At 34.9% G+C, this 20668-nt stretch overlaps 1 protein-coding gene across 1 annotated transcript; it reads left to right on the plus strand.

Moving 5' to 3' along the window:
* Nucleotides 1-1455: 1455 nt before the first annotated feature.
* On the plus strand, nt 1456-13933 carry LOC136801131 (equilibrative nucleobase transporter 1-like). The gene is made up of 11 exons (XM_067057752.1): nt 1456-1915; nt 2382-2428; nt 3081-3157; nt 3991-4086; nt 4377-4615; nt 5252-5442; nt 8334-8474; nt 8871-9109; nt 9385-9458; nt 10116-10239; nt 13302-13933. Exons 1-11 carry the CDS (start codon nt 1476-1478, stop codon nt 13401-13403), a joined length of 1770 nt encoding a protein of 589 aa, XP_066913853.1. The 5' UTR covers nt 1456-1475; the 3' UTR covers nt 13404-13933.
* The last annotated feature ends 6735 nt before the right edge of the window (nt 13934-20668 follow it).

A 20668-nucleotide genomic window follows, 5' to 3' on the forward strand; every position in this document is an offset into this window, starting at 1 on the left:
AAATAAACTTAATTTCTTTACTTAAGGGTTATAAATACTTTTTTCGTAAATTTTAAAATTTGAGGCAGTTTGATTGTTCTTAGTTTGTTCTTACGAGATTTCGGCCAAATTTGGGCCTTAAGTTCTTATAAAACTGTTCTTAGAATATGAAGCGTATGTAATAAAGCAAGAAACTTTAGTAATTTGTCAAAGTCTCGAGGGAATATATTATTCGAAATGCATTTTTTGATGTTACAAAACTTAATAAAAAACGTATGAAAATTCGGTTTGTGAGTTTTTGATTTGTGGCATAAGGTTCTTTGAGAGAAGAGGAGGTGGGATGATCATGGAGCATGGAAAAGTTCATGTTGAGAAGTTTTCTTTTGGTCGAAAGCTGTTGTGTTGCAGTATATATTTTTTGGAATCGATTTCCACTGATTGAGAGCGTCATTTTTCGGGTTGGTTAAGACCGACAAAACCGAAAGATTAGATAAGAAGGATCATTTTACTCTATTATTTTGGAAAGTTTCCTTTTGTTTATTTTTTGGAATATGATTTTAACTGACTCTAGTACATTCAGTTTTAAAACCATAAATCGTTGAACCGTAGAGAATTTTTTTAGCCAGTGGTTTGGAGCGAATGAGCTAAATTTGCGAATAATGCTAATGACAATGGAGCAGGGGAAAGCCCTGTTTTGAATGGGTGGAGCTTTAAAGTGTAAATACCGCTCAAAAATGCAGTGTGGGTTATTTCCAATAGATAGTGGTTTTCTTTGTGGAAATAAAAGTTTTCAAAGTGAGATGAAATTTCTGAAAACTGCTTTGTGGTTGTGGGATTTTTCTGCACTTTTGTGAAACATTTAAAGAGTACCTACCCTTAAACAATCCAAAAGTTCTCTTAACAATCAAAAGCGCCGAAATCACAAATATTCGGAAAATTGCTGCGGTACAGCTACTTTTTGTCATATTAGCACTTTTGATTGTTAAGGGAACGTTTCGATTGTTGTAGGTAAGTACGTTATTGTGATTTTTGAAACAAGATTTACCGGAGGTTTATTCGTTTTTTCTGGTGGTACCAAATTTCTCCATTACAATCCAAATAAAAAGTTCCCTCAACAATCAACAACAATCCAATCGATCTGATTGGTTAAATCTTTAGATAATGATCTAATTGAGCTAAATAAACCAACCAATGAGAACTTAGGTAAGTATGTATTTGTCGGGTTCCGTGCTTACCGTTAACAATCCAAAAGTTCGACCAACGATCAAACGAAAACATATCCACTGAAAATGAAAATTTCTGAATAAATCGAGAAAGGAACCAGTTCCGTCGCACTGTCCGAATTTTTACGATTTTGGCGTCTGATTGAATGAGCGAGCTTTTAGATTTTTAATCGTAACTACGGCATCTGAGGACCGGAAGTTTTAGCCAACTAACCAGAACTAACTTAAATGTTTTATTTTTTGTTCTAGAACCAACAGCAACAATAGTTAAAAATGACATTCGCCGATATCAACAATACATGCTACCTCGTATCTTTCTTTATATTTGGTATGCTTGAAACCTTACTATGTAGTGGAATCACATACGGATGGGCTAGTATTGTCTACGTTTTCAAAACGGAATATTTCTATATGCACTTATGTGAAGATTGGTATGCAGCTCAAAACAAATCCTTACCGACTCCTAAAACGAGATTATCCGCTATTGACTTTGTCTTTAAATCCAATCCCGTAAACACACAACCTGGCGAATATCCCATCGTCCGTGGTGGAGCTGCTTATATTGATGATGGTAAATTACCGGGCTGTCCGGCTCAAGATGCAAGATTGAATTTAATTTTTACAGTATCGTTGTTTTGTTTATGTGGTATTAAATTTCCAGCTGGTATTTTTATTGATAAATGTGGACCAAGGATTGCACGTGCTGTTGGAGGGTAAGATCTGTGTTTGTTGTCACGAAAGAACTCTTCTATGGCTTTTCAGTTCGGCTCCTTTGGGACAGAAATGGGCTTATCCAATAGTGGACGCACAATTTCTCTCTTGAAAAACTCGACAATACACGATTTTTATGTCTCTGTTCCATCTATCATGTTGAAAGCGATGAAAAATTTTATTAAAAAGCTAAGGCTCTGCAATAGCTAAATATACATTTTTCTATTTTTGAGTCATATTGTTACAAATAGTTACTCTTAAGGCCCCTTTCCCACAACATGAGCGAAAACTTTTTGACGTTTTTGTAAGATTATTGGTTGGTTTAAAAATGAAGCAATTCCATTGGTCGAAATTGGAAGAAAAACGGATGACTTTTTTATGACGTAATATTCAGGCAAAAAAGGTTAAGAAAAAACTGTCGCCCATTTCGCCAGCCTTCAAGTTGAGTTATTGTTATTGTTTATTTAGGACGATGTATATTCTCGCCTGCATCGGTCTTGGGTTCGTCTCTGTTGGTAAGATAATTTAAAATTCTATATTTTTTCAAATTCAGAGGATAGTATTGTGGGATACACTTTCTTTTTAACCTCATTTATCCCTGGTAGGGTTGCAAAACGCAAAGCAACGAATAAGTCCTCATAAGCAGATAAGATTTTTGAGTATTTCAATCTCTCGGGGGTTACACAAAATTTAGCGTCCAACTTGGGAATCGTTTTCGAATCTCCATTGGTCAATAAAGATCTTAACCCCGGTCTTTTTGCATCTTTGAAAAGTTCAGTTTAAAAAAGTCTTTCAGTTGCATTGATTTATGACAAAATGTTGCATCTCTGCCGAGAAACTTCGACAATCTTGGCCGATTTGTTGCATGAAGTTATGAATTTTCATAAAATGTTTTCTGAGATTATATCATGGACTCGACAGCTGATTGGCTGTAAGTGACGTAAAATCAGTCAATACGTCACTTTCAACCAATCAGCTGTTGGATCCGTAGAAGACATTGCAATGGTGCATATCATGAATATATCATTTCGGTAGAAAATTCGTCGGTAAAAAATGACGAAAAAATCGCTGCTGACGAAATTTTCCTCCAACAAGTTTTCTACCGATAAGGCGTGTTCAGAGTAAATCTATAGTAACAGAACCATGTTTGTGCTTCATCATTTTTAGGGTACGAAGATATTTTGTTTGGTGTTTTTGCAATGATATGTATGGGTGGAAGCCTACTTGTCGTTTCTGTCTACCAAGTAAGTCTGTTATCCAACTTAAAGGTTTTGTTTTTACATAAGTGTTTCCGTTTCATATCGGACATATATTCCATATCAGGACAGTGTCTGCCCATTGTTATATTATGCTGATATAAGCTAAAAATGTTTTGCTTTTCCTCTTTCTGACCCATCTTGCTCCACATCTGTGTCAATCCAATGTTAAAAAAGCTTGTGAAATTGACGAGTAAGCGAACGATACCACTCTTATTTAAAAACAAAACCTTTAAACAACCAAAATCATCTGAGGTCATTCTTGAAGGGTGACTGTTAGAAGAAAGAAGCCAAGGTTAACGCACGTGTCCCTTTTTATCCTTTTCTTTTAATTTACTTAGCCGTGCTGTTTTATCGAGAATCTTGCACCCCAAAACAGTACACGTTTGTTTTATAAGAACATCCAAAATTTTAAGGAGCCTTTGGAAGTTTATAACTTTTTGAGTTCTATGCTTAAAAATCTTCTAAAATGCTCATTTTCACCATTTTGTGAGCATTTTTGTGTGAATTCGGGATATTTTTATTACCAATTTATCTTCACTTCTAATTCGACAGGTTTTATGCCCCCCAGCGGTTTGTCTGAGTTTCCTAAATGGGCTTTTTCACTTTTGTGAATGCGTGTAAATTTTAAAGCTGCGTGAATGCGTGAATTGGAAAACTTTACGTGAACAATAATTGCGTTAATTTCGAAAAAGAAATTGCGAGAATTTAAGGTCTACTTGGGGCCTCTACAAACACTGTTAAGAATTGTATTACTTCGTATTATTCTTACTTTCTAATAATTTTGTTTGTATTATTATTTTGTTTTCTTGTCATTTTAGGTCAGCAACATAATTTTCCGACAAGCTCGGTCACGTATTATTTGTATTTTACACGGTGCTTTTGATTCATCCGCTGTTATGCTTCTCATCTTCAAAGTGAGTCTGCTAAATACAAGTGCTTATATTTATATTTAACGGAATTATTTCAGGGTAAATTTCTCATTTACGTCTTTAGAGTATTTCAAAGAGAAATTAGGGTGTTTTTAAGCTAATCAAGGAAAGTGTAGTCTGTGGATTTAGCTCGTAATCCGTCGGTTTTCTAGACGGTTTTCTATTTTAGCGACAAGTTATCTTTGAAAATCTCTGAAAACCTTGGAAATTTTATCGAAATTTTAAATATTCGTCAGAATAAAATCGAACAACTTCTCTCTTTTTCTTCAATTTAGATGATTTACGATCATGGCATTCAATACCGATACATCATGTTCGGTTACACCCTCATATGTCTCGTCTTAATCCTAATCGGAACATTCGTCCTGATACCAAGGCTCTATAAGCTCTTCCAATGGATTGAAGAAGAAGCTAGGCTTCAAGGCTATTACGCTATTAGAAGAGATTCATTCGCAGGTCCTGATTTTGTTGTTCGATCTCTTGGATGGGAAAATTATGCTCAAGTCACATATGAGTAAGAATATTCTATTTCTGAGAATCCTAAATTCTAAAATCTCTGAGCCTTGAAACTTGAATCTACATTTTTTAGGTGTATGTCATATATAATGAACTCTTCTCTAGATGTATATTTGAACTCGTTTTCAAAATAAACTAACGAGTTATTTCAACAATCGTTACATGTTCTATGCCCGAGTATTTACTTCCAGTGTGCAACAGTTTTTGATTAAAGTGAAAATTGCAATATTTTTTGAAAAAAGTTGTGTCTGTTGTGCTATGGATAATAAGTGTTTATGGTGAAAGGATAAAAACACTGGTCTGGAAGGCTTTTGTCTCTTTTTATTGTTGAAAGATGGAGCTTACGTACCAAAATCGACTTTTTGATCATGTGATTAGAAAATAGCCCAATCAATCAAAAAGTATGCAAATCGCAACTTGCCTTTTGTTTGTAACAAGAAAATTGAACATAAAGCTACAACAATGCATTGCCAGACCGGGTTTTTTTGACACCATGACTATGGTGAAAGGAAAGTTTAGCCATCCTATGTTACCGTCAAAATACTAAGGCTAACTAAGAAATTGAATGATAAAAAGCTACTGTTTTGAATGAAATCAAGAAAATTGGCAAATATTTGGTTCCCTATATTTCTAGAGCTCGTCGTAAATCACGCACTCTTACTTACGGCTCAACAAATGATAGTATCGGCAGCATCAAAGAAGAAAATGGTCTCGCTAATTCATACGAAGATCACAATGAAAACGTAGATGTTTGGGAAGGCGAAAACGAACCACTTGTCAATCAAAATCAAATGAGTTCAAAATCTCATAAACGATTCGGAAAAGGTAAACTTTAGCTAAGTTTGTCCAAAGAAAAAATTGACAATCTCATATTCTGATACATCCGTGTGTGCCGCCCTTAGAAATGGGAAAATTTCAACTTTTTACCCCCGGAAAGATCGAAATTTGGTCAAATTTGTCCCAATAAGGGTAGTAAAATTCACAAGATTTTCCTTTGTTTTCTCCTTTTTAGTCCCGGTAAAGGTCCAAGGATCGAAAGTCTGAAGGCACTCCCCCGTCAGCTTGCAACCCTAGTACACCCCGGATACATCGCACTTGAAGGAAATGAGATTTATTCAAAAATGCATGAACTTTTTCCATATAATATATGACTTTTTGTCTCAAACAAAATATATTCACGATTCTATCATAGATCAGCCCTGTCAGATGGTACATAATGCCCTTAAACTCTCAAATCTTTATTTTGATGCCATTTTGATGACGTCATAGGTAGACAAACTTGAACATCTTATTATTTAGGACTACTGTCAACTTCAAACTTTCACAAAGAATATGAACGAACAAAAGGAATTGAGAAACTGAAAATTATTTTTGCATAAATGCTTACGTCAGCAGAAATAGCTGAAAAAGCTTTTTTGCTGAAAAAAATGATGACGTCAGTAAAAAGAATCAAAATCATTGGTTCAAAACATCCAACTCAATTGTTTATACCTTTTGTCCAAATTTGATTCGAAAATATTTATCCTATTCGATTATTCGAGTTTGTCTACCTATGACATCATCAAAATGGGAGTTTTTCTTAAATTTTTCGAGCTTAGAGCATAATATAATATCTGACAGGGCTGATACATGAGAGCATTACGAATACGCTTTGTTTGAGCCCAGAAAATGATATGTTTGTATGGAAAAAAATTATTCAGTTTCGAAAAAATTGAAATAGAGTGCCTTACGGTTGAAGAGTAATATAAAAAGATCATAATTAGTAGGGGGCCAAGCCTAGGGTCCCGTGGCATCTTTTTTACAACCTAGTCATTTTTTGTCTATTCCAAAGAACATTATATTACAAGATATCTTTGAGAGGGAGGACGCGGATTAGGCCCGGGAAAACTTTTTATGACCAAAGATGGGGAAATAAGGGGTAAGAAAAGGACAATCTCAAATCAATGTCGCCTAAGAAAAAGTTAATTTTTTTGAGGAAAAAGTGGAAAATTTACATAATTGGCCATATAATCTTAATTTTTTATCTAAAAAGGTTGAAATTTTGAGGGTTGGTCATAATTGATGGCTTATACCCAAAAATGAAAAAAAAAACTTGAAAAAGGTTTCTTATGTGAGGTTAATATGACAATTTATAGACTTTTGTTAACCTCAAAATATAGAGACACTTATTGAATTATTGGGGAAAAAATTATTAGGGAGTCATCAAAAAGGCTTCAAATATCAAGCTTGTTTAAAAAAGGTTAGAGATTTCCCACAAGGAAGGTGCAATTCATGAGGTTAAAAAAATGGTAACAAGTAACCTCACATTCTTAACCATATCTTCTGCTAGCATGTGTATTAAGTTATGGGACAAAAGTAAAATGATACTAGAAGCTTAGATCAATAGGGGATTTATGAAATTGACAATCTTTGCTCTAACGTAGGGTTAAAAATTGAGGTTAAAATTAGAACTCTATGTTAAGAAATGTGAGAAATTTGCTTCTCTAATTGACCTAAATAGTTCTATTCTATTAAAGCTACAGGAACAAAATTATTTTTTAAAAGTTTTCATAAAGTAACTAAGCTAAAAAAATATGAAATAGACCAAAAAGGTTCTTAAAATGAGGTTAAACAACCTGAAAAAGTAGGATGTTTTAGCTTATACCTTCAAACTTAAACAGCTGAACGAAAAACGTTTAAGGTATACTACGATAAAAAGTTAACCTCAAAGATTTTTAATTCAGACTTAATTAACACTTAAGCTTTACTTTTAAGCTCAGTATTGATATCAAAAACAGATTTATAAGTCATTAAAGTATACAACAAAGAATTAAAAAACCCTATAAGCCCAATTCACAAATAACCTCACTTTTGGTACCCAAACTAAGATATTAACCTCATTTTTTCTACTTTACCTTGTTCCTCAACCATTGAATAATGGATCCCACTATTTTTATCACACAATTTTCTCTTTTTATGAGGTTATCTGAAAGCTTAAAATCAACCCCTTTCTCAGGTACTTGTGTCTCTCAAGTTAATATACGAGTTAACCTCACTTTTTATACCAAAATATAATTTTTCATGTTTAGTTGTTTTTGATAATAGGGTACTGTTTGTCTGATATCCAAAATTAGACTGAAATATCATTGTTAACCTCACAATTATGGTGTTTTTGTGAAATAACCTCAAATTTTACACCCTACTTGAAATGTTAACCTCATTTTTTCTAGCCTACCTTGTTGCCCAATCATTAAATAGTAAAACCCAATCATTTATTTTTACTTTAACCTCACATTTCATACCAATTTTGGTCTATCTTTAAGGACCATTAGGTTAACCTCAGTGCAAGTTAACCTCATATTCTTAACCCTACTTTGACCAAGAATATCTCTTTAAATTCAACACTTAACCTCTATAATGTATATATCATTGTGAACCTGAATAAATTTTGAGTTAGCATGTAAAGTAGCAAATAAAAATAAGTTAACCTCATTTATTTATCCTTTGTTAAAGTCAAAAAAGTTCTTTTGAAAAAGTTAGGCGATTTTTGGGGGTTTTGACTTGAGATGGTCCAAAAGAGCTTATTTTCAAAAGTCAAAATAAACGAAAGTGATTGGTACCATCTGAAAGACCATGAAAATTCTGAGTAAAAAAATGTATTACAACAACTCTCTCAGACTTTGCTCCCTACTAAATCTAATAGTTCCGAAAAATATTGCTGCATTTTTCTTTTTCAGGTTCCGTATTGAACTCAATATTATCACCATTATATTTATTCGAGTTGATTTATTTGATTGGGTTCCAATTGAAGTTGTGGTATTTTGTTGGATCAATGGCTGATTTTCTTGGAAGGTTGACTTTGAACGATAAAACACTAAGTAAGTCTGAATCGTCTTTTAATAATAAAAAGTTTCCCTTGTTACTTGTCTCTACTGGACATTGAAGACGACCTGCTATTGATATCAGAAGCGTGCTGGGCCGACAAAAATTCGAGCAAACTGGGGAAGCAAATTTTGATTATGATTTTGGCGCCCCGCCTATGAAATATAAATATCTTTGTAAAGATTACGCGCCCAACAGAAATCAGCCGCGCCACCACGCTACTGATTGATACCACTACCATGAATAAAGCAGGAACAGGGAGTTTCTAAAAAGCAATTTTTCCTTAAGATATTGAAAAACCCTATTTAAGAAGGTATTCGGACTTGGAGAAACGCCTCAAAATAGGAGGAAAGGAACCATAGAAAGTCAAAAATCATCCCTTGTTCATTTAGTCAGTCAATATGTTGACATTTTCGGTTACGTACAATTCGGTGGTATCCTGGTCACCCCTTTGATTGGCCTCGTTTTCGATAAAGACCGTTTGACTGGTAAAGACAAGGAAATTATGATGATGTCAGCACATGCGCAAAGAATAAAGAAATTGAGCGATTGTATAGCACCTTTCGCTGTGACCAATATCTTATGCATGATATTTTGTGTGACGTCAGCTATCGAAAATCTTCACTTACAGGTAAAGGCTTTCTTTTTGAAGAATTTCAAAGTTGAATTTTTGTAAAGTAAAACTCCTTTCTATTTTCACCGAAGTTCTAGAGATTTCTCCCTAAAATTTCTGCAAATCTTTGATAGTCTCCCCTGGGTTAACCTAAATTTCAAAGACGTCCCTTGGATGTTTGCCTACTTTTGAAGACTTCCTGGATTTCCAGCATTGATACATTAAGCCACATAAAAATTGTTGAAGTATGATTTTAGCTTGATATTGATTCCATTATTTTTTCGACATTACAGGTTGTATCTTTCGTACTGTACGCCATCGTTCGTGGATTTCTTTATTCAAACCATGGAGCTTATATGGGAGCTGCGTATGTGACATTTTTATTTTCTCAGCTGGCACACAACGTTTTTTCGTGTCACAACGTCCATATAACGTTGGATGAACGTTGAAACAACATTGTGTGCCAGATGGGTTACCGGACCCCTCCCCACTTTTTCTCTTGGGGGAGAGTAGCCATCACAAGGATATTGTTAAAAAATACTTCTGATCGCTAATTTTGTCACCTCTTTGCTTGTTTACACCCTCAAAATTTGCCTCTGTTCGCCAGCGCTATCGCGGGAGGGGGACTGCTCTAATTTAATTTACCATTACTGCAGAAAAAAAGAGTGAAATATTTTTAAATATAAAATTTCATTGAATACACAGGTTGCAAAAAAAAAGTTCGAAGTCAAATCACGCTTTTACTCGAAATTTTTATGTTTCTAATTGGTTCGAATTTATTGACACTAATAAAGTTATCAGCTGTAAGTTGTAAAGCAAGTAACATGGGAATAAAATCACGTGAACTTTTTTGAGGGATCACATGTTTTGACTACACTGCTATAATTTTGCAACCCGTGTAGATCCAGATCGAGTAGTGCTACCATTAGGGTACCACTTTTCTAAAAACTCCAATCAAATAGCGGGTATAGCTTGGTGGTCTAGATTTAAAAAAATTATTTTATACCTTTTCACTCTTCCATAGATTCCCAGCCAGTCAGTTTGGAACATTATATGGTCTTGGTATTTTCATCGGAGGAACTTTTGGAATCTTTCAATATGTTTTGTTCAAAATCACGTCAGGGCCGTTGCATGGTGACCCATTCTGGGTAAGCGTTGTTTATTCTAGGAAAAATTAATCATCCTGAATGGTTTATATCTCCCATATCTCCACATTGCTAACTATTCTCAGTACTAGTTATCGCATGACTTCGAGTGCAATACGAGAAATATTTTACGAGTTCCGAGATTTTTCCGTAATATTTTTCCGAGCCTTTAGGCGAGGAAAAATATCGGTAAAATCTCGGAACGAGTAAAATATCGAGTATTGCACGAGAAGTCATGTGATAACTAATTTATTGTCGACTCAAAAAAATTGTCCTGATATATATAAATTTCTTTTTGTTTTTGTTTTTGTTTTAAAACTTACTTCCGCCTTGCTTCTTTCTTCTGTGTAGTTTCGAATGTTTTTATTCGAAAATCTAATTCGAACGTTAGATTCGAACAATAAAATATTCGATATGTTACCGCCGAAAATATTCACACAAAAACAAAACAGAGAATCATTTTCGATCCAGAAGTTTTGTTTTGAAGAGTTGCAGATTTTTCAGAGATGTATTTGAAAGTTTCTAGATTGATAATTCAAAATGCAGATGGTGTACAGTATTGTTTCGATAGAGAAGAAACCCTTCATCATTGGATTGATCAGATTGATAACATTCAGTCTTTTTCTATTATGTTTCGTATGTTTTTGTTTCGATGCATGGAAAAGAATCCCAAAAGAATAGCAGAGGAAAGGAGTTCCATAATGGAAATGTATGCTTGTAATAATTGTTAAAGAACAACATTTTTTCAAGAGCAAAACAATTTAGATACTTTCTTAATTATCGTCAAGCTTTAAATGTTTCGAATTTTAGAAGGAAGATGTAATGATTGTTGAGTTGAAAAGTCAAGGACGTACGTTGTTGTCGAGAACGAGAATTAGGAGAGAACTTTTATAAAAATCACTCGTCATTTGGTTTAATACAAGACATTTCATTTCCCTTGCTATGTTATGAGAAATCTTTTTGGCAAACAGAATCTCAAGTTTTTTTGTACAGTATAAGCGAATTTTACCAAAAGCTGAAAATATTGGGGTGGTCTGAAGTAGTTTTATAATTTCTTAATTCATCAGATTTGATTTTAGTATCTTTTATGGAAGAACTCCAAAGTAAAAGTTAATCTGAAAATATTTTTGTTATGTTTTTCTCTTTGACTCCGAAGTTCTTTTCGGCTGTTTTGTTTTGATTTTTCTCCCGCCGCTTACCCAGTCCCCCAAAAGTCAACGCGGTCATATTTCCATACTAGAGAAATATGCTGACTTTCGGAGAAACAAACAAAGGGAAAAATGCAACAAAAATATTTTCAGATTAACTTTTACTTTGGAGTTCTTCCATAAAAGACACTAAAATCAAATCTGATGAACTAAGAAATTATAAAACTACTTGAGACCACCCAAATATTTTCAGCTTTTGGTATAAAATCCGTCCGTGTGATAACCAAACAGTTTTTTATCAATGTATACAAAAAAAGATTCTTGAATGTTTGCCAATAAGATTTCTCATAACATAGCAAGGGAAGTGAAATGTCTTGTATTAAACCAAATGACGAGTGATTTTTATAAAAGTTCTCTCTTAATTCTCGTTCTCGACGAGGTACATCCTTGAATTTTCAACTTAACAATCAGCACATCTTCCTTCTAAAATTCGAAACATTTAAAGCTTGACGATAATCAAGAAAGTTTCCAAATTGTTTTGCTCTTGAAAAAATGTTGTTCTTTAACCACTATTACAAGCATACATTTCCATCATGGAACTCCTTTCCTCTGATATTCTTTTCCATGCATCGAAACAAAAACATAGAAAAAGACTGAATGTTATCAATCTGATTAATCCAATGATGAAGGGTTTCTTCTCTATCGAAACAATACTGTACACCATCTGCATTTTGAATTATCAATCCAGAAACTTTCAAATGCATCTCTGAAAAATCTGCAACTCTTCAAAACAAAACTTCTGGATCGAAAATGATCAAAAATACTTCTCTGTTTTGTTTTTGTGTGAATATTTTCGAATGTTTTATCGTTCGAATCTAACGTTCGAATTAGATTTTCGAATAAAAACATTCGAAACTACACAGAAGAAAGAAGCAAGGCGGGAGTAAGTTTTAAAACAAAAACAAAAAGAAATTTATATCAGGACAATTTTTTTGAGTCGACAATAAATTAGTTATCACATGACTTCTCGTGCAATACTCGATATTTTACTCGTTCCGAGATTTTACCGATATTTTTCCTCGCCTAAAGGCTCGGAAAAATATTACGGAAAAATCTCGGAACTCGTAAAATATTTCTCGTATTGCACTCAAAGTCATGCGATAACGAGTACATAGTTCTTCCGTCTAACACAAACCAGCGAAGTATACCTTAAGACTCTTAAGGGAAGAAATTTTTGCGGGGCAAATTTTCGCGGAATTTAATTTCACAGTTTTTTGACAAATTAAATTCCGCGGAACTAGAATATTCTCATGATTTAAAAGATCACGAATTGGTTTTTTTGGGCAAAATAAGACATACCTTATCGGGGAAAACTTCGTCGGGGAAAAGTGACGAAATTTTGGCCAAGTGACGAATATTTTTCCCCAACGAAACTATTCCCCGGCCTTAATGCGTTTACCAACTACCAGCAAGTGACGAATATTTTTCCCCGACGAAGTTTTCCCCGATAAGGTATTCAAACAAAAATTAAATTGAATTCCGCGAAAATTGTTTGTCCCTTAAGGTAAATAGAGGCTTTTCTTTTTCAAAGTTCTGCAAAATTCTACAGAATTTGATTCGTTGTTTAACGTCCATTTCCGTCTCAGACATAAAAATTCGCTTTGATTACTTCAATGGTGGTTTGAGTGTCATAAGAATTCGACTAGAATTTCGCTTTTGGAGTTAAATGAAGTATTTTATTGCTTAATTGCGTCGTACAGTTTATCAAAAAGCCTTAAAGGGGCTTCATAAAAAACTCTGATGTTAACATATGTGATAGCTTCCTACTAGTCATTAAATTACTAACATAATCCCAAGATCCTAAAAGAAATTTCCCTCTTCCTTTAAATTCAAAACTCGCTTTAACCCTGTTTTAAGGTGAATATGTTTTTGTTGGCATTGGTTAGTATTGGCAACATCCATCCATTGTATCTGTGGTGGTATTGTCGAAAACAAAAGAAGAACATTCAATGGAAATAATCAAATGCACGATCTAAAACCATGGTTTTGAGATAAAGTAAAAAGATTTATTATGCCTAGAAATAACAGATATATTTTCCGCCAATATGGAAAATTTGCATAAGCGAGTGGGTCAAGTCATGATAGGACTCTTACAAATCGAGGACCAGAAAATACCATATTTTGAGTTGATGATGTGATCCCTCTATGATGAAAATAATCCAAACTGACGTTGATGACTGGGATCTGCTTGGAATGGAGTGAAACTGATATCGAGCTCAGGTTACTAGGGTCTAATTTGAAAGTCAAAGGTGCAGCAAAAAGAGTTTCTATTATTTTAATTAAATTTAAGGAATTTCAGATTTTTTTTTCCTGCGGACTTCTTTTATTAGAATAGCCAGAGTCGGAAAAAGTCTGTACGATATTAAGCACCACTGGCAAAACTTTTGCCTTGAGAAAAGTCCGTAACTTCTAAATAAGAATGCTCCAAAATGTTCCAAAATGTTTAATCTTTGCCATAATAGTGTGGATAGAGTGGATGCCACAAAACTACTCCTAAGTAATTCTAATTAAGGTCTAAAAATTTGATTTCATCCGACTCGGAAAGATTTCGCTCTTCTTTGTCTTCTGTAATTTATAATGACCTCCTACCTTGCCTACGAGAGTACATTAATTCACGAATTCAAATATTTAACGCCACTTTCACCCTGGTAAACACGACCCTGGGTGCTGAATATTTTGAAAATCATGTTTTGTTCACCTTTTTATTCTTATGTTTCGTTTAAAATGCACTGATTTTTTTTAAATCCTATAAAATTATTTTTAAAATATTTGTATAATATAAAATGATGTTGTAATTTTTTTGTAAAAAATTTTGATTGAAAAAATAAGAAATTAATGATTGACTGTAGAAAAATTCCGAGCTTCTTTTTGTGAGCAGATTTACTTGACGTAGACAAAACTTCAAAACAGATCGAAGGTTTTTGTTATCATCTATAATTTTCGGCAAAAATAAAGTCTGCAGAAAGTGGCTAAATATCAACCGACCTCAAAACTTTGTTCAAAAATTTCTTACAACGAGATCGATGAAACTACACTTGACTCATTAATACCGTGACTGACTTTGAAATTCACGGGAGTTATTCGGCAACACTATATCGAAATAGCAAGTATTGCCTTAACTGAAACTCTAGCCGTTCGGGAAGTAAGGCAATACTTGCCATTTCGATGTAGTGTTGTCGACTGGATGGGATTTACGAAAATAGAAAGAGCTATGCCAGAGATATTCATTCAAGCAGGTTCGATAGCCTAGCGGCAGTGTTGTTGATTTGTAACCGGCCAACAATCATTCAAAGTAAGGAAAAGCCTTCTAAAATGAAAATTTTCTTAAGTTTAACCTATTTTGAATTTTTATCGACAGTGCTTGAATTTGTTAAAAGGTTCATCCTCGAGAACCATGACAGATACACGTTTTTTCTTTATTTGAACCCAGTTTATAAGAACATTTAGGCTGAAATTCGTCGAAAAATTAAGAACATCGTAAGAACATGCCCAGCCTCAGTTTGGAAAAAATGACAAAAAACTACAATTTTTTCCTCTTTTCAAGCACTTTTAACCGAACTTAGGGATGGATTTTCTAAAATCGAGAGTCAAATATTGTCCAAATTTTACCAATTTTAAGTGCTCTTTATTTCAAGCTTTATTTTGCATGATATTTTCGATTTAGAGTAGTCTGAAAATTTAAGAACGCATTTAAGAACATTTTGAAAATTACTGAGAAAATAAGCACATCCAGGCGCAGCCAAATTTTAGGTGTTATAATAAAAAAAACGTATAAACGATTCTGCGACTTAAAGAGGTCAATATTGTAAAATTGGAGGAATCATCCCCCTCCAACGCGTCCATCAGAATAATCTATAACGTAAGGGGGTCAGATAAGCCCTGGGTTCGAGGGGGGTCTGAAGGCGGGTTATTATAATTTATACATTGATTCAGCACAGTTTTATGACTTTTAAAGCAAACCTTGAAACCTGTAAAACCTTCTCATCCCAGCCGGACAAATATAAATAAAACGAAACAAGATCTGATTTTGTTTAGGGTCAAAAAGGGTCCCGCACTAGGTGTTCAAAAATGTTTTGGATTAGCTTTTTGATATTCTATAATGTTTGTTTCCAGCAGGGTCAACAAAAAAAACATAAAAAAGAAACTTAAGATTTTTTGTGAAAAAAACAAAATTTAATTTTAAGAACGTAAAAATACGATAGTTTTAAATAAAATTTATTTCCCAGTTTACCATTCTTTGGCGGCCGCCCAAAATCAAAGGGGTGAGTATACAAACCATCACCGGGTAAAATCTGACTCCTTCATTGATTGGTCAGCACTTACTTGATTACTCCTCCACAGGCGAACCCTTTTTAGAGCGTAATTACTGCGCGTGCATAACTTTGTGTCCAATTTCTATCTCGAAGCCGACGTAGAAATTATTTTCAAACACGCTGAAAGTCGGGAAAAATCTTTGACATTTGGATGCGGTTTGTAATTCCCCTGATCTGGCAACAAACTTTGCAGTCAGAGGTCTGAAACCCAGCCTACGATTTGGAGATGGAAATGCCATCACTTTCAGTGTTTTGGTGTGAGTTGTTGAGCCTAGACAATGGAACTTCGGCGCTTTAATGATCGACTAGTATTGGTCCGCTACTACATTACTTCCCAGCTGGCACACAACGTTGTTACAACGTTCATCTAACGTTATATGGACGTTGTGAACATTAGATAAACGTTGAAACGACGTTATGTGCCAGCTGAGTTTACTGGTACTCTGTACCAGAGTGTATCTCACGTTTATCGTTTCGTAGTACACTCTGTGCACTTCTTGTCTGTTTAACTGTTCTCTCGTCATCTCCCCTCTCTCACCAACACTCCATCGCAGCTGTCAGTTTGAGGAATCTCAAATCGGAAAAGACAATGACAACAGATCCTCTACGGCAATGAATTTTGAAATTATCCGTAGATATTGGGTCTGTATACAAATTACTTTACTGGCCGCCAATCCATCATTGAAATATCCTGATAAATACAAGGTCCTGAAAAAAAGGACCCTCTGTAATATTTCATATCCACAGGCAAGCGTTACTTCAAAACGGTGAAATTTCACCTTTAATTTCATCTTTAAAAAAGGAAGAGAAGAACCATCGTCCATCGTTTAGTATTTTGCCATTTTAAAGTATTCCAATAACATTATGCTTATAATAAAAATAAACGGCTGCCACCTTTACAATCTCCATACATAGAAACCATTTCATTGGGTTTAAAATCAAAATCAAAATCCTTAAGTCTGTGTTTTTGTGTTTACTAAACACCTATTTTATTCCCTTCACTCCCACTAGTTAGCAAATTAATAGATTCCAGCCTTGCTTATTGAGTTTGTAAAAATAGAAGGGACTAAAAATGTTTCATGTTTTATCATAAAGAACCCCCGATGTCTTATTTTTTTACAAGCCCGTCCTAAAAAAAAAGAAAGGTAGCCTAAAGTAAAGCGCAAAGATAGATACTTTATGTAAAGAATTTCATAGAAAAAAAGGTTTCAGAGAGACGATGTGAAAAAGTCGTTTTTGTTTTAAAACAAAGTCGATTTTTTTTATGTATTCCCCCTTTTTTTACATCCCTTCAAAAAGGGAATCTAAGTTGTGAACTATAGCTTTTAAACTGAGCTCTCGTTAGCATTAATATATTTTAAAGCCTTTCTATTTCTATTGTTTTATTATCTTTTTATCTGTTTCAAAGCTGTGAGTTTTTGTTCTGGGACCTTTTTTTGGTTTTTGGTTAAAATCTGGTACGAAGTGTGACTCAAAAGTATTTTTGCTAAGTACAAGATTAACGCGATTGGTTGATTGGAATTTACCCTAACGTGTCATATTGACAGGTAAACTTAGACGTTGTTATCGTCCGTTACAGTGATGGTAAAGGCGGGGAAATATGACAGATGGCGTTATGGCGTTATGGCGGTATAGGGAAAAAACGGCGGGAGAGTTTCGAAGAAGACTGGCAACCGATTATAAACTCTTTTCGGCAAAAAACCCCGCTTTTTTCTTAGATAGTGATTCTTAGACTATAGTATTAGTCTTAGGCTATAGCATAGTCTAAGGTAAACTAAGATTGCTACTGTATATTAAGGTGATCGGGAATTCAATAGTGAGGAGGGTGGGTAGTCTTACAATCAAAGTCTCAGGCGATACGAAGGCACCTCTTTAGTTTTGGTAGCTATCTGCTCAAAGGTATTGGACTTCTCCTTTCCTCCTCCCTTGATTGTTTCTCTTGCTGACGAGCGCTTAATGAAGAAGCACCGAGTACAATTTTTAATTAGATTGATTAGATCTGGTCACGATAGCCATAAACATATGACTTTCCCTTCTCTAAAGTTTTTATTCAGCCTCTGTTTCACATGCCTCGGCTACCGAATTAAAGTTTGAGCAAAATTCAACCTTTTTAAATTCGAATTTCTACAAGTCGTATATTTTCAATACTATACAGATGACTATCGTTTATTCATGATATGATCCATTGCAACATCCTCCACGGACCCAACAGCTGATTGGTTGAAAGTGACGTATTGACGGGTTTTACGTCTCTTATAACCAATTAGCTGTTGGGTCTGTGATGTAATGTCAGAAGATATTTATTGCAATGGTGCATATCATGAATTCGATTTTCAAGGGGAATTGGATTTTCATCGAATAAGGGAGCGCATGGTAGGGACGAATTAGAATGTGTCAACTGTAAATGAATACAAAACCTAATTCAAGAGTTTGGCTGTTATGGGTTTTGCAGTTAATAAATGTATCGCACATAAATTCGTACAATGATCCTAGAGATGTTTTGCTTTGGCAGAAATAAGCTGAACCTTGGTAGAATTTCCTAACAAGCAAACCGCACTTGATACCATTGAATTCCACCGGTTTAAGAGATAGGAAATATTTAAAGGTCGGGTGGTCGCTTTTGGGCTATCTATCAAATGTCATAGAATATTTTAATTTGAGAGAAGTTTATATATATTATAGGCTATGTTCTGAGCCTTATTGGACCATTTTTAAACTTTTGGGATCCTCAGATCCTAAGGTTCTAAAGGCCGGTCTCCAATTATACGCGCTTCGATCGCACTTTACGAGCAAAACATCCACACTATTGGTCAAAAGAAAAATGAAGCAACTCCATTGGCGCGATCTGACGTATCGGTTGAAAAAAGTTGAAATGTGTTAAACTTTTTTTTGAGCGCGCGCTACATTTTTATGAACGTAATCCTTTTTCCAAGCAAAAAGAATTGAAGCCAAAAGATGACATCGCAGCGCGTGCAAGTGGAGACTGGCCTTAAGTCTTAAGTCTAGTTTTAAAACTTAGAGTCAAAAGTCTACCCTGCCGACCTAAATTAGAGCGCCTTAAGATACGTCTTTTTTTATTCGATAATATTGAAATCCACCGTCAACGAGAAACTCTCATAAACGATGTTCTGTTATTCGATAAAAATCTAATTCCCCTCGAAAATCGAATTAGAGAACGTCTACAGGTTTGACCGCAGGCTCTTCATCCAATTGATATGTTGTAGAACCGAATGATCGGTATTGAAAAGAATGTCATTAATTAGCAAGCGGACAGAATGTCTAGAGAGGAAGCCATTATGGTTTTTGTACATTTGCAAACCCCTGCTTCCCTTTTGGTCATTCTCATTGTCTCTAACGAGCCATTCTGTGTTTCCGTTATGGCTACGCTTATTCAAAACCTTAAGGTAGAAGCTATTTTATGAGACTAATTTTATAAGAACACGAGGCTCAATTTTCGCAAAAAACCTAAAAACAATAAAGAACAATATTAGCTTTGGATATCAGTAATCTATCCTCTCTGAATCTTTCTATACTTTGAACTAAAACGATAAACATCCAAAACAGAAAAAAATTGTCCTGGAATGGGAAGAGTCTTATCGCAACTCATCTCTGTTAACAAGAAACTTAATCTTCATCTTAATCTTCATCCACTGATCTCACTACTTCCATTTGGATACCTTCGTTGTCGTCAAGATTTTTGTTTTTTTAAAGTTCCTTGTAGACTAGCAAACTAGTCTGTTAATTAATCATGTCAGAGGGCGGGAACATAAAGGCGGCGGGCGTTTGCTAGAATAGGAGCTGCGTAGGAGAACGAGCAAAACTTGGTGAGAGGCTGCTGATTTCAGCCCTTGTCGCCGACAAAATTTCTTCCTACGCTTACCTAACTCCTACGCTCACTTTTCCCGCGAGATACCTGGAGGTAAGGGGGCGGTGGGCTTTTTGTCGGAGGGAACTCTCTCCCCTGATTCCGCTACGCACGAAAAATCTTAACATGACGACTCTTTAAGCTATCATGTTGTTGTCAAGCTATGTAGACTGTTGTTCATCGCTCTTTCTCTTCTGTGAGGTCGCCTTTTCTAACTAGTGTAATTACTTATTTTCGTCAAACATAATTTTCTTTTCAACGTTCTCTAGTATCGCTTCCTTGAAGCAGGATAATTTGCCATGTTGTCGTCTGTTTATATGGTCAAAACGGATCCCGAGGTTAATTAGTTTGCGTACAAACTTTCTTTTATAAGAACTAGTAGATTTTCTGTCTTGCCTTCCCTCATTTCTCATTTTTGATGAACGTGGACAGAAAGTGAAACTTATGACAGATCATAGATAATGGCATTCACTAACGGATTCGTGCTCCTATCTTTCCTGCGGTTTTGTAAAGGTCTGTGTTTTAGACTAAGATCATCCATTCTGCGCACACCACGCTCTTTTCTTAAAGAGACATATCGAATGTGATGATTTGACCTGGTTGTACAGTAATCATAGCCAGAATATTCAAAACCAAACGAAAGCAGAAGTATCAGTGGTTCTAATGTTATTTATGATTGACGATTCTATGTTAGTGCCATGAGTAATTTGATTCTACTCGGAGATCAACAGAAATTGGACTATTCATGATATGCATCACTGCAGTGTCTCCGACATCACACTATAGACCCAACTGGTGACATTGGTTGTAAATGAGGTAAAATCAGTCAATACATCACTTTCAACCAATCAGCTGTTGGGTCTATGATGTAACGTTAGAAGACATTGCAATGGTGCATATCATGAATTTCTTTACTCCAACCCTACAATGGCTTCTTGCAATCTTTTCAAGCAGAAATTTGAAACTAACGTTAGAGGAAGTTCTAATTAGCAGACACCATCCCATCGGATAGGTGGATTAGCGCCCGCTAATCAAATGTGCCCATC

The sequence above is a fragment of the Clytia hemisphaerica genome, unplaced genomic scaffold (assembly GCF_902728285.1).
Source record: "Clytia hemisphaerica strain Z4C2 unplaced genomic scaffold, Clytia hemisphaerica genome assembly, whole genome shotgun sequence".
NCBI lineage: Eukaryota > Metazoa > Cnidaria > Hydrozoa > Leptothecata > Clytiidae > Clytia > Clytia hemisphaerica.

Bases quoted from the DNA above. Each gene is read 5' to 3' on its own strand.
- LOC136801131 (XM_067057752.1), top strand. From the start codon at position 1,476: ATGACATTCGCCGATATCAACAATACATGCTACCTCGTATCTTTCTTT. The intron at 5,443-8,333 runs GTAAACTTTAGC...TTTCTTTTTCAG, and splicing joins TCATAAACGATTCGGAAAAG to GTTCCGTATTGAACTCAATA. The intron at 10,240-13,301 runs GTAAGCGTTGTT...CCCTGTTTTAAG, and splicing joins TGCATGGTGACCCATTCTGG to GTGAATATGTTTTTGTTGGC.